The sequence below is a fragment of the Ranitomeya imitator genome, chromosome 1 (assembly GCF_032444005.1).
Source record: "Ranitomeya imitator isolate aRanImi1 chromosome 1, aRanImi1.pri, whole genome shotgun sequence".
In the NCBI taxonomy this organism is placed as follows: Eukaryota; Metazoa; Chordata; class Amphibia; order Anura; family Dendrobatidae; genus Ranitomeya; species Ranitomeya imitator.
The window spans coordinates 330,416,139-330,434,455 of NC_091282.1; the positions used below are offsets into that span (position 1 = coordinate 330,416,139).

Consider the following 18,317-nt stretch of genomic DNA (forward strand, 5'->3'; position numbering starts at 1 on the left):
CCGTCCTACCTCAGCTCTGCCCACTTTGTCAGAGCGGATATAAAAATGGTGCGAAAACGCCATCGTTTGTGCTCAACCTCGCGTTACACGAACAATTGCGACAATCTGCTGAAAAAGCTTTGATGAATCGCCCCCTATGTATACAGGAGTGAGGGGCTTCCAAATGGAAGGCATCTGAAGAATGGTCAGTCCACTTCTATTAACCATTTCATGGCTTTTGCACAAGTTGTTTTGACATTACAGTGCATGAGTTCATTATTTTTAGCATTTTTTAAGAGCTAGTTCAGAAGGATTTTGGAGCAGACACCTCAAATGCACAAATGCAGTGTGCACATTCCCCAAGGTATTGTAGTAGTCCTAGTGGTGTAAAATATTTAATATATTTATGTATGGATATACAAATACAAGGGCAACCCTTGGTAATTTTTATGTTCTTTTGTGACAAGTTAAGACACACTTTCCTTGTAAAATATATAAATATGCAACATTTCTACAAAATTTAATACATTATTAAATTTTGCTTGTTGAATCTGTTAAACATGCTAATTAAAATTCCTTTTAATGGTGTGTGCTACCTATATTATTAATATTTTTAATCAAACATAAAGGGAAGCAAAAGTGAAGTCTAATTAAACAGAAGCATTTTTTTCCCCTGTGGTTGCGTACTGCAAAAACAGATGCAATAAAAGTGGCCTTGATTACGGTATACTGCACCAAAGGGTACTTTGCAATCTAATACGAAGCGCAAGGAAAGCCCAAGATTCCATCAAGTTGCTTGGTAACCATGGGATTCCCCGGGCACATGTTGGTATACAAATACATTAGTGTGCAAGTGTAGTGTAACTGGTAAAACAATCATATTTAAGACCTTATTTTCTAAACTATGCATAAAAAATGCAAACCTTCATTGCCATTTAGTGTATTGTAGGCTACAGCTAAATAAAACAATGTGAGAAAACAAAACAATCTGTAAATGTGAGTAAACACAAGCCTTCTCATTCTTTATTACTGGAGTTACTGGCCCGAATGTGGAAAGGTCTGGGCCACACCACACATCTTGGCCATGCCAAAAATATAAAATATGTCTCCCATTCTCTGTCTATTTTTAACTGCTAAACCAGAGATTTGTACAAACAGGGCCTCTGGAGCACGCCAAAAAAAACTGGGAATGTCTCACCAATAAGATTAGCCTCACAAACAACAGGGAGCATCTTGCCAGTATGGACAGCCTCACGAACTAGGAGCATCTCACAAGTAAAGACAGCCTCACCAACTAGGAGCATCTCACCAATAAGGACAGCCTCACCAACTGGGATCATCTCACCAATAAGGACAGCCTCACCAACTGGGATCATCTCACCAGTAAGGACAGCCTCACCAACTGGGATCACCTCACCAATAAGGACAGCCTCACCAACTGAGATCATCTAACCAGTAAGGACAGCCTCACCAACTGGGATCATCTCACCAGTAAGGACAGCCTCACCAGCTGGGATCATCTCACCAGTAAGGACAGCCTCACCAACTGGGATCACCTCACCAATAAGGACAGCCTCACCAACTGAGATCATCTAACCAGTAAGGACAGCCTCACCAACTGGGATCATCTCACCAGTAAGGACAGCCTCACCAGCTGGGATCATCTCACCAATAAGGACAGCCTCACCAACTGGCATCATTTCACCAATAAGGACAGCCTCACCAACTGGGATCATCTCACCAATAAGGACAGCCTCACCAACTGGGAGCATCTCACCAGTAAGGACAGCCTCACCAGCTGGGATCATCTCACCAATAAGGACAGCCTCACCAACTGGGATTATTTCACTAATAAGGACAGCCTCACCAACTGTGATCATCTCACCAGTAAGGACAGCCTCACCAACAACTACGAGCTTCTTACCAGTTTTGCTTTACTCAACAACTCCAAAGGAATCACCAGTAAGGTTTGCTTCACAGTATAGATTCAGCTTTTAGTGTATTAGGTCAGTAAACTTATTACAACATTTAAAAAAAAAAAAAAAAATTAGATCCTTGAAATAGATCATTAAAAATACCTTAGAGAAGACTGTACCTACAAGTATTTTCAATTATTTATTATGCATTGCTTATATAGCACCATCACATTTTGCATGGGTTTATAGACATCCGTCATAATGATCACTGTCCCTATTGGGGCTCACAATCTAAATCCCCTATCAATATGTATTTGTAGTGTGGAAGGAAATCGGATAGCGCAGATAAATCTCACGCAAACACAGGGAGAACATACAAACTCTTTGCAGATATTGTCCTTAGTCAGATTTTAACTCGGGACCCCAGTGCTGCAAAGCAACAGTGTTAGTCACCGAGCCACGGTGCTGCCCAAAGGTACAGTTGAAGCAGGCTTGCTTGGGCCAGTAGCCCTTACATAGTTAGTGATTAAAAGAGATTCTACAATTTTGAATAGAAAAAAAAAATAGAAAAAATTGCCTGTCGCTATCTTTGTCATACGACAATCCATATCTTACTTGTGTGAATGCGCTTTTGGCAACACTAATTACCTGAAATGGAAAATTTTCACTTTGACTCTCGTCACCACTGTGAGAAAAGGTCCTCCATAGAAATAAATAGCAAAAGGTTCTGCATATGTAGGATTTGTACTCTGATGTATGAACAAGAACTCAGTAACAGCTATGAAAATTATTTTTTTCCTGTACAAAATATTCTTTTGGTTTGTTTTGTTTTTGGTTTTTTTAGAAGACTTATCCCATAAAAATGTAGTCATGTAGATCACATACCTCCTCATAAAACTTGAGTTGAGGGACGCCTTCGTCAATTTCATTCATACAAAAGTCTTTGAACAGCAGGAAACCTTAAAAAAATAAGATAGAAAAAAAATTGTTAATTATACGATCTTTTCACAGAGCCACATGTTGTTATAGCCACAGTCCAGAATTAAAGGTAATTACGCCAACTACACATGGCTTACTGCCAAAATTAGTGTTTTTTAATGTAATTCTGATGCTTCAGTTCCAAGTGATACATGTTGTCTCTGATGCTTGGTCTGAGCTCTAAGTAAGTGGTTTACGGTCCACTCTGCCACGTGAACAGTATTAGTATGGATTAGTAAAAGTGAATGTAATATGCTAATTATGAGCTCAGGGACAACCCATAGATTAAGTCCTGCTCACAGTTGGTCCAAGGGCTGGTACATAGCGCACAATCCAAGGTAGTCCAATATTAGGCAATGTGCCAGTTTTGAGGAGTACAAAGAAACAAACACACCGTTAATATGACATAAGATGTATAGATGTATAGAACAGCATGGGGAAATCATGGATAAGGGGTGTAACAGCGAATGCCGCAGCAATGAGAGTAGATGGAAAGTAGATAAACGCAGATCTACTATTTATTTTCTTATTATGGTGGTTTAATGAACACCATGCCCTGATGCAGACATCTGTGTCATCGTAATTACCAAGAACTAGCGCCATCAGAAGGGTTTCTGTACTGCAAATACTGTAACGTCACTCATCAGTATAATCCCACTTGTAAAGTGATTTATTTGAAGGGTCCGAATTAGGGTATGTTCACACGTTCCTGATTTCCATCCTTTTTTTTTCAGGACTGTTTTTTAAAAAACTGCAGCTCTTGGCAGAAAACGCAGGTCCTTTTTTTGGTCCTTTTTTGATGCGTTTTTTGATCCTTTTTTTTATGCAGTTTTCTATGCAGAGACTGTGTGTTTCCTAGGAAGCTTTTTAGGGCTAAAATGGCTGAAAATACCCTAACCCTACCCCTAACCCTAACCCTATTCTAACCTTAGTGAAAAAAAAAAATAAATTCTTAATTTTTTTATTGTCCCTACCAATGGGGGTGACAAAGGGGGGCGGGGGGGTTGTCATTTACTATTTTTTTATTTTGATCACTGAGATAGGTTATATCTCAGTGATCAAAATGCACTTTGGAGCGAATCTGCCGGCCGGCAGATTCGGCGGGCGCACTGCGCATGCGCCCGCCATTTTGCAAGATGGCGGCGCCCAGGGAGAAGACGGCCGGACGGACACCGGGAGGCCGGGTAAGTATAAGGGGGGGAGATTAGGGCACGGGGGGGGGCATCGGAGCACGGGGGGAGGGGGGCATCGGAGCACGGGGGGGACATCGGAGCACGGGGGAGGGGCATCAGAGCATGGGGGGGTGGGATCGGGGCAGCCACACTCCACCCACGCACTTCCGCCCGCTTCCCCGCACTTCCTGCTGCAGCAGTTCTGCACCACGAACCGCAATAAAACCCGCAGATCTATTTTTGATCTGCGGGTTTTACGTCACAATGGAGGTCTATGGGTGCAGAACCGCTGCGGCTCCGAAAAAAGAAGTGACATGGTACTTCTTTTTTCCCGCAGCTATTCAGCGCGGCTTTTTTTTTTTGAAATTCAGGATCATGTGCACAGTGGTTCCTGTTTTCCATAGGGTACATTGTACTGTACCCTGCATGGAAAACAGCTGCGGAACCGCAGCGGCAAAAACGCTGCGGTTCCGCAGTAAAAAACGCACGGTGTGAACATGGCCTTAGGATAATTGAATTAACAAAATAAAAAATACATACATTCTATATAATACACACTACATTTGTAGCCATCGCCCTGAAAATTCACATCAGGATTGCCAACTTGACTTTTTTTCTGGCCAGTTTACCAAAAAATTACAGACTGACAATTTTTTGGGAAAAACCAAACTAAATCGTTATGATTTTAAGCAATATATACCTACAGCCCATAATTCTGGTATGAATACATTAGCTGCACTCACTATGAACTGTAAAATTATGATAATTAGTGAAAATAATCTGTACAAGTTTCTTCAACTTTAAAAAAAAATAAATCATGGATGCCTTATATTTTTTTATGGACAGGTAAAAAATAAAATAAATAAATAATAAATAAATAAAAAAGTGCTTTTACAGACTGCCCTTAAATTTCTGAACGGTTGTCATCCTTAATTCACATCATATAAATATTCATTCAGAAGACAGCCATCTCTCACAGCTTCACCCTATAAACATGAGCGCTTGGCTGAATGTTCATGTACAAGTGCTTCTCACAAAATAAGAAGATCATCAAAAAGTTCATTTATATCAGTTTTCAATTAAAAAAAGTGATTGTGGAGCCTACTGAAACAGACTAAAGGACCTTTTTAAATGCTTAGGAAGCCTTTGCAGGTGTTTTCTGTTAATTATTCTAATTCACTGAGATAATGTCCTCCTCCTCCTGGACCTGTCCTCTGCCTTTGACACAGTGGACCATTCCCTGCTGCTGCAGACCCTCTCATCCCTTGGAATCACAGAATTGGCCCTATCCTGGATCTCATCATACCTAACTGACCGTACATTCAGCGTCTCCCACTCACACACCACCTCCTCACCTCGCCCCCTATCTGTCGGAGTCCCGCAAGGTTCAGTTCTAGGACCCCTGCTCTTCTCCATTTACACCTTTGGCCTGGGACAGCTCATAGAATCTCACGGCTTTCAGTAACATCTCTATGCTGACGACACACAGATCTACATCTCTGGACCAGATATCACCTCCCAACTAACCAGAGTCCCTCAATGTCTGTCTGCTATTTCATCCTTCTTCTCCACTAGATTTCTAAAACTTAACATGGACAAAACAGAATTCATCATCTTTCCCCCATCTCACACGACCTCCCCAACGAACCTATCCATTACAGTAAACGGCTGCCCACTCTCCCCAGTCCCACAAGCCCGCTGTCTTGGAGTAATCCTTGAAACTGATCTCTCCTTTAAACCACATATCCAAACCCTTTCCACTTCCTGCCGCCTCCAACTCAAAAATATTTCACGGATCCGCACATTCCTAAACCAAGAATCTGCAAAGACCCTAGTCCATGCCCTCATCATCTCCCGCCTTGACTACTGTAACCTCCTGCTCCGTGGCCTCCCCTCTAACACTCTTGCACCCCTCCAATCTATTCTAAACTCTGCTGCCCGACTAATCCACCTGTCCCCCCGCTATTCCCCGGCCTCTCCCCTCTGTCAATCCCTGCACTGGCTCCCCATCACCCAGAGACTCCAGTACAAAAGCCTAACCATGACATACAAAGCCATCCACAACCTGTCTCCTCCATACATCTGTGACATCGTCTCCCGGTACTTTCCTGCACGCAACCTCCGATCCTCACAAGATCTCCTTCTCTACTCCCCTATTATCTCCTCTTCTCACAATCGCATACAAGATTTCTCTCGTGCATCCCCCCTACTCTGGAATTCTCTACCACAACATATCAGACTCTCGCCTACCATCGAAACCTTCAAAAAGAACCTGAAGACCACCTCTTCCGACAAGCCTACAACCTGCAGTAACCACCGATTGACCAAACCGCTGCACGGCCAGCTCTACCCTCACCTACTGTATCCTCACCCATCCCTTGTAGATTGTGAGCCCTCGCGGGCAGGGTCCTCTCTCCTCCTGTACCAGTTGTGACTTGTATTGTTCAAGATTATTGTACTTTTTTTTATTATGTATACCCCTCCTCACATGTAAAGCGCCATGGAATAAATGGCGCTATAATAATAAATAAATAATAATAATAATGACTTTTGGGTTTTCATTGGTTGTAAGCCATAATCATCAACATAAACAGAAATAAACACGTGAAATAGATCACTCTGTTTGTAATGACTCTATATATGAGGTTCACTTTTTGTATTGAAGAACTGAAATAAATTCACTTTTTGATGATATTCTAATTTTGTGAGAAGCACTTCAGTGGGGGAAAGGAGAAAGCCATTGGTCAGACACCTTTGGTGTTGTATATGCAGTGTGGAGTTAACAATGTCTTTTTGATGCAATTTCAGTGAATTGCTGAAAAATAAAACAATGCAGACAATGTGTGAGAACCTAGGGCTCGTTCACGCCACCGTATTTGGAGCCCGAGAGCGGTCTGTGAAAAAACGGACAGCACTCGGACCGTGTTATTCAGTGGGGCCGTGCAGATTTTTTTCACTGACCGAACCTGCTTGTGAAAAGAAATTGCAGTATGTATTAGTGTCTTCCTTAAATCAGATGTAACTCACCCATTCAAGTCTATTGGTGCGCAAAAAAAGAAAATCAGATGCGGTACCATAGCATCCCATTTTACATAGTAACATAGTTATTAAGGTTGATGGAAGACTTTAAGTCCATCTAGTTCAACCCATAGCCTAACCAAACATGCCCTAACATGTTGATCCAGAGGAAGGCAAAAAAAAAACCCATGTGGCAAAGAGTAACCTCCACATTGGGGAAAAAATTCCTTCCCGACTCCACATACGGCAATCAGACTAGTTCCCTGGATCAACGCCCTATCAAGGAATCTAGTGTATATACCCTGTAACATTATACTTTTCAAGAAAGGCATCCAGTCCCCTCTTAAACTTAAGTAATGAATCACTCATTACAACATCATACGGCAGAGAGTTCCATAGTCTTACTGCTCTTACAGTAAAGAATCAGCGTCTGTTATTATGCCTAAACCTTCTTTCATCCAGACGTAGAGGATGCCACCTTGTCCCTGTCTCAGGTCTATGATTAAAAAGATCATCAGAAAGGTCTTTGTACTGTCCCCCCATATACTTATACATTAAAATAAGATCACCCCCTTAGCCTTCATTTTTCTAAACTAAATAGCCCCAAGTGTAATAACCTATCTTGGTATTGCAGACCCCCCAGTCCTCTAATAACCTTGGTCGCTCTTCTCTGCACCCGCTCCAGTTCAGCTATGTCTTTCTTATACACCGGAGACCAGAACTGTGCACAGTATTCTAAGTGTGGTCGAACTAGTGACTTGTATAGAGGTAAAATTATGTTCTCCTCATGAGCATCTATGCCTCTTTTAATGCATCCCATTATTTTATTTGCCTTTGTAGCAGCTGCCTGATACTGGCCACTGAACATGAGTTTGTCATCCACCCATACTCCCAGGTCTTTTTCATTGACGGTTTTGCCCAGAGTTTTAGAATTAAGCGCATAGTTATTCATCTTATTACTTCTACCCAAGTGAATGATCTTACATTTGTCTCCATTAAAGCTCATTTGCCATTTATCAGCCCAAGCTTATAGTTTACATAAATCATCCTGTAATATAAAACTGTCCTCCTCTGTATTGATTACCCTGCAGTTTAGTGTCATCTGCAAATATTGAAATTCCACTCTGTATGCCCCATACAAGATAATTAATAAATATGTTAAAAAGAAGAGGCCCCTATACTGACCCCTGTGGTACCCCACTGCTAACCGCAACCCAGTCCGAGTGTGCTCCATTAATAACCACCCTTTGTTTCCTATCCCTGAGCCAGCTCTTAACCCACTTACACATTTTCCCCTATCCCCATTATTCTCATTTTATGTATCAACCTTTTGTGTGGCACCGTATCAAAAGCTTTTGAAAAGTCCATATACACTACGTCCACTGGGTTCCCTTGGTCCAGTCCAGAAATTACCTCTTCATAGAAATTGATCAGATTAGTCTGACAGGAACAGTACCTAGCAAACCCATGCTGATATTGGGTCATGAGGTTGTTCCTCTTCAGATACTCCAGCATAGCATCCCTTAGAATGCCCGCCAGGATTTTACCCACAGTAGAGGTTAAGCTTACTGGCCTATAATTTCCGAGTTCAGTTTTTGTCCCCTTTTTGACTACTGGCACCACATTTGCTATACGCCAGTCCTGTGGTACAGACCCTGTTATTATGGAGTCTTTAAAGATTAAAAATAATGGTCTATCGATGACTGTACTTAATTCCTGCAGTACTCGAGGGTGTATCCTATCCGGGCCCGGAGATTTGTCAATTTTAGTGATTTTTAGATGCTGTCGTACTTCTTGCTGGGTTAAGCAGGTGACATTTAATGAGGAATTTTTGTTATCACTGATCATATTGTCTGCCATGGAATTTTCTTGTGTAAATACTGATGAAAAAAAGTCATTTAGCATATTGGCTTTTTCCTCATCCTCGTCTACCATTTCACCCAGACTATTTTTAAGAGGGCCAACACTATCATTTTTAAGTTTCTTACTATTTACGTAGTTAAAGAATATTTTGGGATTATTTTTACTTTCTCTGGCAATGAGTCTCTCTGTCTCAATCTTTGCTGCCTTGATTTGCCTTTTACAGAATTTATTTAATTTTCTGTATTTATTTAATGCCTCATCACTACCTACTTCCTTTAATTCTCTAAATGCTTTCCTTTTGTCACTTATTGCACCCCTTACAGCTCTATTTAGCCATATTGGTTTACTCCTATTTCTAGTATGTTTATTCCCATACGGTATACACTGTGCACAGGTCCTATCCAGGGTGCTAATAAACATCTCCAATTTTCTTTGTGTATTTTTACGTCTCAGGATATCGTCCCAGTTAATTGCACTAAGATCCTCTCTCATCCGTTGGAAATTTGCCCTCCTGAAATTTTGTGTCCTCGTAACCCCTCTACTAGACATCTTATTAAAGGATACATGAAAACTTATTATTTTGTGATCATTATTCCCCAAGTGACCCCCAACCCTTATATTTGCTATGCGGTCTGGCCTGTTGGTTAATATTAGGTCTCGCAGTGCCGCACTTCTTGTTGAGTCCTGAACCAGTTGTGAAAGGTAATTGTCTCTCATAGTTGTCAAAAACCGATTACCTTTGCTGGAACTGCAGATTTCCATTCCCCAATCTATTTCAGGGTAGTTGAAGTCCCCCATAATAATGACTTCTCCTTGAGTCACAGCTTCATCTATTTGCTTTATGAGGATATTCTCCGTTACTTCCATTATTTTTGGAGACTTATAACTAACCCCTATCAGTAATTCATTATTTTTTCCCTTTCCCCTTATCTCCACCCACAGGGACTCTACATTTTCATTAGATTCACCTATATTATCACGCAGGATGGGTTTTAAGGATGATTTTACATACAGACACACCCCTCCCCCTCACTTATCCGTTCAGTTATATCTGATCAGACTATAGCCCGGCAAGTTAACAGCCCAGTCATGGCTCTCATCCAACCACGTTTCAGATATCCCCATGATATCATAATTATGCTCCAACAACATTAATTCTAATTCCTCCATTTTGTTGGCAAGGCTTGTTGCATTAGTATACATACATTTTGGGTATCTCTCTGCACCTCTATTCTTTCTTAAATTATTAACTGTTCTAACCCCAGCCCCATGCCACCGCCACCCCCAACTTCCTTATTTGTGCCCAGGTCTCTATCTGCACTATCTTCCCCTCCTATAAAATGAATACCCTCCCCCCAATCCCTAGTTTAAACACTTCTCCAACCTTCTAGCCATTTTCTCCCCCAACACAGCTGCACCTTCCCCATTGAGGTGCAGCCCGTCCCTAGCGTAGAACCTGTAGCCAACTGAGAAGTCAGCCCAGTTCTGCAGAAACCAAAACCCCTCCTTCCTACACCAATTCTTGAGCCACTTATTAACCTCCCTAATCTCCCGTTGCCTCTCTGGCGTGGCACAGGCAGTATTTCGGAAAATACCACGTTGGAGGTCCTTGCTTTCAGCTTGCAGCCTAATTCCCTGAAATCGTTTTTAAGGACTTTCCACCTATCTCTAACTTTGTCATTTGTGCCAATGTGCACCATGACCGCTGGGTCCTCAACAGCCCCTCCCAGTAATCTGTCCACCCGATCAGCGATGTGTCGGACTCGAGCGCCAGGAAGGCAGCACACCGTTCGACGATCCCTGTCTTTGTGACAGATTACCCTATCTGTTCCCCTAATAATTGAGTCCCCCACTACCAGCACCTGTCTGGCCTGCCCTGCTCTCCTATTTCCCTCCTTACTGTAGCATTCACTCCTCCAGCTTTCAGAGGACATGCCTGGCTGCAGATTGCAATTCTAGATTGCAATTCTCTAACATAGGAAACTGAAACGATTAGTAGCTGATGCTATAAAAAATGGATTACATGCAGATGGCAAGTGGAAAAAAATCCTCCCACTTTTCTGGATGAAAATTTTAATAATTTTTTTTATACTCTCCTGTGAACCCACCCTGGGGGAAGATCAGTTGTGAAGTGACTGACCATTTCCATATATAAATGGTATACAAGTGCAACTTTTTTGGCCTATAATTACACTGGTGATCTTGTGCTCAAAAGTGAACAATTTAAGGAGTTTCGGAATATATTCGGAGATGTTCACTAATGGTGTATCTATCGCTTGAGAAAAATTAAAAACCATACCCTGTTCACATCCTATTAAAAAGACATTACATTTGATGTAGAGTATTCTCCAGAAAAAGATCTGTTGACCTGTAGAGGTGCAAGCAAATGGTAAAATGGCACAGTAGGCTATCCTCACAATGTATACCTCCATGGACATGTTGTCAGTAGAGTAATATAACTTGTAGTACTGCAAACATGCAGACATGACTTCATGCACTATTATAACTTTTCCAATACTGGATAGGTTCAGTCAACTAGTTGTGACCATGGAAATAAAGCTCAGAAGGACTTGTGAAGACTGTGTATAATTCATTAGCTAAATAACCATAAATATCACCAATGACCATTAACGCTCTAATACAAACCAGACGCAAGTCTTCACAAAATGAAGAGCTAGACAAAGACAGAATAGTGGAATTAATCGATGAATTTTGGTGACACAAGGCATTAGTACTACAAGCTTTAATTATAGAAGTAAAGCAATTAAGCCCGCTTTCTCCCGGCTCAGTGATTGAGGGATGCACTCCCTGGGAAATTACAAGGATGCCCTGAAAAAAAAGAAAGAAAACAGGAAAAAAACAGAACTGTGCAGAGAATAGAGAAGATAAAATAGGTCAATGGAGACCGAGAATAGATGCAGAGCGGAGCACATCAAGTATCCAGAGTGAATGCCTTTCATGAATCTTTCATACAGAACATGATTCTGTCCTTACTTTTCTCTGGTGTGTGCTCTTCCAGCAAGAATGTCCACTCTGATATTTAATGGTCTAAAAACTTAGAAAAGTATAATGATAGCGTAAGGTGCAGAGTCTACACAAAATATTCGAGGACTGCATAAACAGCAATGTCAAAAACAAACGAATATACCGTACTATACAATCATGGTCAAAAGTTTGGAGTCTGACAAATACTTTGGTTTTGTCAAAGTTTGCTGCTTCACAGTTTTTAGATTTTTAGTCAGAGGTTTCTAGAATTACTGGAGTACAATTTTAAGGATGCTTTGACATTGTGTTTCAGCACCACGTCTGAACCCCCACAAAATGGGATTTGAACGTATGCATACGTTCGCTTTGCCAGCACTGTTATAGTCTATGGCCCTATCGGCGTATACAGTGAAGGAAATATTTGATCCCTTGCTGATTTTGTAAGTTTGCCCACTGACAAAGACATGAAGAGTCTATAATTTTAAGGGTAGATTAATATTAACATTGAGAGATAGAATATCAAAATAAAATCCAGAAAATCACATAGTATAAATTATATAAATGTATTTGCATTTTGCAGTGAGAAATAAGTATTTGATCCCCTACCAACCATTAAGAGTTCTGACTCCTACAGAACAGTTAGATTCTCCTAACCAAATTCGTTACCTGCATTAAAGACAACTGTCTTATATAGTCACCTTTATAATGACTCTTGTCCACAGACTCAATTAGTCAGACTCTAACCCCTACAACATGGGCAAGACCAAAGAGCTTTATAAGGATGTCAGGGACAAAATCATAGACATACACAAAGCTGGAATGTGCTACAAAACCATAAGTAAAATGCTAGGTGAGAAGGAGACAACAAAATGACTGTCAATCGACATCGATCTGGGGCACCATGCAAAATCTTACCTTGTGGTGTATCCTTGATCATGAGGAAGGTGAGAGATCAGCCTAAAACTACACGGGGGAAATTGTCAATGATCTCAAGGCAGCTGGGACCACAGTCACCAAGAAACCATTTGAAACACATTACGCCGTAAAGGTTTAAAATCCTGCAGTGCCTGCAAGGTCCCCCTGCTCAAGAAGGCACATGTGCAGGCCTGTCTGAAGTTTGCCAATGAACATCTGGATGATTCTGTGGGTGATTGGGAGAAGGTGCTGTGGTCAGATAAGAGAAAAATTGAGGTCTTTGGCATTAACTCAACTCGCCGTGTTTGCAGAAAAAAAAATGCTGCCTATGACCCAAAAAACACTGTCCCCACTGTCAAGCATGGAGGTGGAAACATCAAGCTTTGGGGGTGTTGTGGGAGATGCTAAGGGCAGAGGACTACTTCACCGCATTAATGGGAGAATGGATGGGGCCCATGTACCATAAAATCCTGAGTGACAACCTCCTTCCCTTCGCCAGGACATTAAAAATGGGTCGTGGCTGGGTTTTCCAGCAAGACAATGACCCAAAACATACAGCCAAGGCAACATACTGCTCACACCAGTGGTTGTTGAGTCATTGTACACCAGCATCCGCCACGAGGATGGAATGAAAACAGCATGATTTTTTCTGGAGGCGAGCAATCTGGAATCTGATACAAGAGAGCTGGTGTTGGACTTGTTGCGTTTCATACTGACCCATAACTTTTTTACATTCAAGGATCGGTTTTTTTCTTGCAGAGGCGGGACACTGCAATGGGGGCGGCGTGTGCACCGTCCTATGCTAATCTCTTTCTCGGATATTGGGAGAGGGGGATTTTCTTGGACGATGTGCACGCCTTCCCCCAGATCCTTGGATGGTATCGTATTATAGATGACATCTTTTTTATTTGGCAGGGATCTGTCAATGATCTCGATACATTTATGTCAGTATTGAACCGCAAGGACTCCAACATCAGGTCGACATATGTGTACAGGAAACTATTTCTTTTTTAGATGTTGAGACCAAGGTACAAGAAAATGGACGTATATATACGGATATGTTCCGTAAACAGACATCAGTGAATGCGTTATTACACGCCTCTTCATCTCATTTGAGATCCACCATCAAGGAATGTCCGGGCGGCCAGTTTCTTCGTGCCAGAAGAATCTATACTTCTGATTAATTTTTTGAAAGACAGGCTGTGGACCTTGGGCAGAGATTTAGGGATAGAGCATACAGTGAGAGGAGTATTAGACAGGGATATAGGAAGGTGCGTCAGGCATCTAGAGGCGACCTGCTGTCATTGAAAAATAAACCCATTAAGAAAAATGTAGGAACCCGCTTTATTTTCACCTTTAATGATCAGTGGAACATCATGCGCACCATATTGAATAGAAATTGGTCTATATTGCTGACTTACCCTATCCTTTCAAAACATCTTTCCATGCTACCATTGATGACTGCACGTAGGAGCAGGAACTTAAAGGATATTTTCTGCAACAGTCACTATGTGACTAAAAATCTTTTTAATGCGGGTAGACATAAGACAGGTTTTTATCCCTGTAGTGACTGTTTAGCGTGCAAGAACCATGTTCAAGCAACAACTTTCATGTCCTCAGATGGTCAGAGAGAGTACAGGATCAGAGACTACATCAAGTGCAACACATCATATGTTGTATTTTATGCTCGTTGCACTTGTGATTTAATCTATATCGGATTGACATCTAGAGAATTACTTGTGAGAACACGCGAGCAAGTGAGAGACATTATGGCTGAGCGTGATGTAGCTGACCCGAGCACTCAAGACAATCCCACGCCACTTTAAACTAAAACAAAATTGTAATCCTGCTGGTGTGGGGTATTGATCATGTGCATTTGTGAATAGGGGGTGGTGATTATAAGCGTATTTTTGCACAGCGTGAATGTAAGTGGATTTTTATTCTAGACACTATGGTACCGGCAGGTTTGAAAGAGCAATTCAGTTTTGTCCCGTTTCATTAAATGACTGTTCACCTGGTTTTATTTTATTAATTGTACGTCCTTGTTATTATTCCTTTTTCCTAGTTCATCTTAGTGTGCTTATTATTAATACCCTCTCAAGCTCATTCATGTGGTGTTGTCCTGGGCATTTGAGACTATAGAGCGTCGAAACCATCACCTTCAAATTTACATCCAGCAATTTTTCACAATACTGTCAGTTTCTTCTTCAATATTATCCTTATTAATTATTTTATTTATTATTTTCGATATATATTTTTTTGTTTTTAATATATATATAAAAATTGTTTTTGTTGAGTTCTATATAAAGATTGCTGAGATACACCTCAAACATTGCCCTCCGAAGAAGTCATTGCGAAACGCGCATTGGGGCTACGTTTGTGGTGTCTTAAAGAGGTACTATGGGTAAGAGCACTCTTGTATTTGTTAGGTAGCAGTGATATAACATACCAGCACATGGCACTTTATGGATCCAGATTGTTCAGGATTATATGTAATTAATACTGAGCCATGGTAATGCACCTGTCTACTTAAGCTGGCACTATAGGTTTTATATGAATGCTGTGCCCACCTCATTACATGTTTTTTTGAGACCCACATCTTTTGTTATCCATCCCTCTCTGTATAAACTATTTTTGTCATGATACAATTTTGTAATTAAATGTGTCTTTTTATGATGTAAAAGTAAAAACTTGTTAGTACATTTTTTCTTGGATTTTTTACTCCAGGTTTTTTTTACTGTTTTTCAAGGCAACAAAGGAGTGGCTCAAAATATCGTAGTTACTTACCGATAACGGTTATTCTCTGATCCCATGACGGCACCACGGAGAGAGAGGGATCCGCCCTCAGGGACAGGAAACCCACAGGTTAAAAAGGCGGGACCTCTCCTCCACCTCAGTTTGGTTTACAGAGCCTTGCAGGGAATTTCTGCTGTAACTTAATTGGTTATTATACACACAAAAAAACATAACTATACATTTATAACTTATATAAGCTCCTTTTTTTTTTTTTTTTTTATGCACACCTCGTGACTTAAAATATTAGTAGTGTGGACACCCATACGTGAAGGGAGGGAATATACAGGTGCCGTCATGGTATCAGAGAAATACCGTTATCGGTAAGTAACTACGATATTCTCTTACCCCATGACGGCACCACGGAGAGAATTTCAAAGAATGAGTATTTAGGGTGGGACTACTGCCTCAAGAACTCTCCTACCAAAAGTTAAGTCTGAGGGAGAGGATAGATTAAGCTGATAGTGCTTGAAGAATGTAGAGGGGGAAGACCAGGTGGCTGCTCTACATATTTGATCTATTGATGCTCCACCACGTTCTGCCCAAGAGGTTGCCATCGACCTGGTTGAATGGGCCTTAATTGTGTCTGGAGCTTGTTCCCCGGATGAGATATACGACATCTTGATGGCGTCTCTTACCCACCTTGCCAATGTGGCCTTCGATGCTTTGTGACCCTTATTTGGTCCCTGAAAGCAGACAAACAGAGCCCTCCCTTTCCTACACTCCCTTGTAGCTGATAGATAGTGTGTTAGGCATCTCTTTACATCTAGTGTGTGTAGAGCTTCCTCTTTTTTGTTTTTAGGGTTAGGACAAAAAGATGGTAAGGCTATCTCTTGAGATCTGTGGAATTTTGACGCCACTTTAGGGAGGTAAGAAGGATCAGTTTTAAGGATTACTCTGTCATGTAATATTTGGGTTAGAGGCGGGTAAGCTGATAAGGCCTGCAGATCACTAATCCTGCGAGCTGAGGTTAGGGCTACTAACAAACAGGTTTTCAAAGATATTATTTTTAATGGAGCCTGAGATAAAGGTTCAAACGGTGCTTTAGTTAGTGCTGAAAGGACTAGGTTCAGATCCCAAGGAGGAGAGGTGAGATGTACAATTGGTCTGGACCTAGTAGATGCTCTAATAAACCTTTTTACCCAGTGATTCCCAAATCCTGGTTATAAAGGGCACCCAAGGCTGCAATCTGAACTTTCAGAGTGTTTGTTGCCAGGCCTTTCTCTAATCCTTTTTGAAGAAATTCTAGAATTTCTTGAATTGGGATTTGATCTGATAGGATAACCCCTGAAGTGGAGAGGAACTTTTTCCAAACTTTACCGTACGCTCTGGTGGTTATTGGTTTTCTACTGGCCAGCAGGGTAGAAATTAGATTAGAAGAAAAACCCCTTTTTGTTAACAGTTCCCTTTCAAAAGCCAGGCCGTCATATGTAAACTTTTTATTTGTGGGTGATTCACTGGCCCCTGATGCAGAAGGTCTGGGATATCTGGTAGTACCCACGGATCCGCTATGGACATTAGGCGTAACCATGGGAACCATATTCTTTTCGGCCAGAATGGGGCTATCAATATGACTTTGGCTCTGTCCTCCCTGATTTTCTTCAAGACCAAGGGAATAAGAGCTATCGGAGGAAAAACGTAAGCTAGATGGAAATTCCATGGAATTAGCAATGCGTCTATAGCCACTGGACTCCCCCGAGGATCTATCGAGCAGAAAGCCTCCGTTTTCCGATTTTGATTGTTTGCAAATAGATCTATATCCGGGGCCCCCCAAAGATCCACTATGCGTTTGAATATTTTTGGATTTAATTCCCATTCAACCTGTTTTAATTGAGTTCTGCTTAGAAAATCTGCAGTTTGATTTTCTGACCCTTTTATGTGAAGGGCTGTCAGAGAGGACAGGTTGGCTTCTGCTTGTGACATGATGAAATTTGTTACTTTCATTAGGGATTGAGACCTCGTCCCTCCCTGATGATTTAAATATGCTACTACCACCCTGTTGTCCGTCAGTACTCTCACGTGGTGGGAACGGAGGGATGTTAAAAAATGATTGATGGCGTACTGAACTGCCAAAAGCTCTTTCATGTTTGAAGTAAAGTCTTTTTCTTCCCCTGACCAAGGACCTTGGGCAATTTGCCTGTTTAGGTGGGCCCCCCACCCCCAAGGACTTGCGTCTGTGGTCAGGATTACAGAGACCGGCCACACCCATGGGACCCCCCTCCTGAGATTGGACGGATTCGTCCCCCAAGCTAAGGAAGCTTTTGTCCGAGAGGATATTTTTAATCGCTTCTCTAAATTTCCTCCTGCGTGGGGTACCGCCTCTAGTATTTCCCACTGGAGATCTCTCGAGTGGCTCTGGGCCCACTGGACCGCTGGGATACAGGATGTCATTGACCCCAGTATGGACATGGCTTTCCTTAGAGTGATCAGAGGAGAGAGACTCAAATGATTCGCTAGGTGTATCATGTTGGATACTTTTTCTTCCGCCAGACGACACTCTTGCTTTGTTGAGTCTATTACTATCCCTAAGTACAACTGTACTTGAGACGGGATAAGTCTGGACTTTTCCAGGTTCAAAAAGCATCCTAGATTCGATAGGGCTACCATCACTCTGCTTAGTTGCTGGCTGCAATGTAGAGAGGAACTGCCCACCACTAGAAGGTCGTCCAGATAAGGCACAATCAATATGTTTTGTTCC

General features: G+C 41.6%; 1 protein-coding gene across 2 annotated transcripts in view; it reads right to left on the minus strand.

Annotated features, from left to right (window-relative positions):
- GRK3 (G protein-coupled receptor kinase 3) overlaps positions 1-18,317 on the minus strand; it is a 402,808-nt gene that overhangs the window by 135,966 nt on the left and 248,525 nt on the right. For both annotated transcript variants that reach the window (XM_069759125.1, XM_069759117.1), the window contains exon 3: positions 2,781-2,854. In XM_069759125.1, the coding sequence (XP_069615226.1) occupies positions 2,781-2,854 (74 nt within the window). The remainder of the gene's footprint in view (positions 1-2,780; positions 2,855-18,317) is intronic.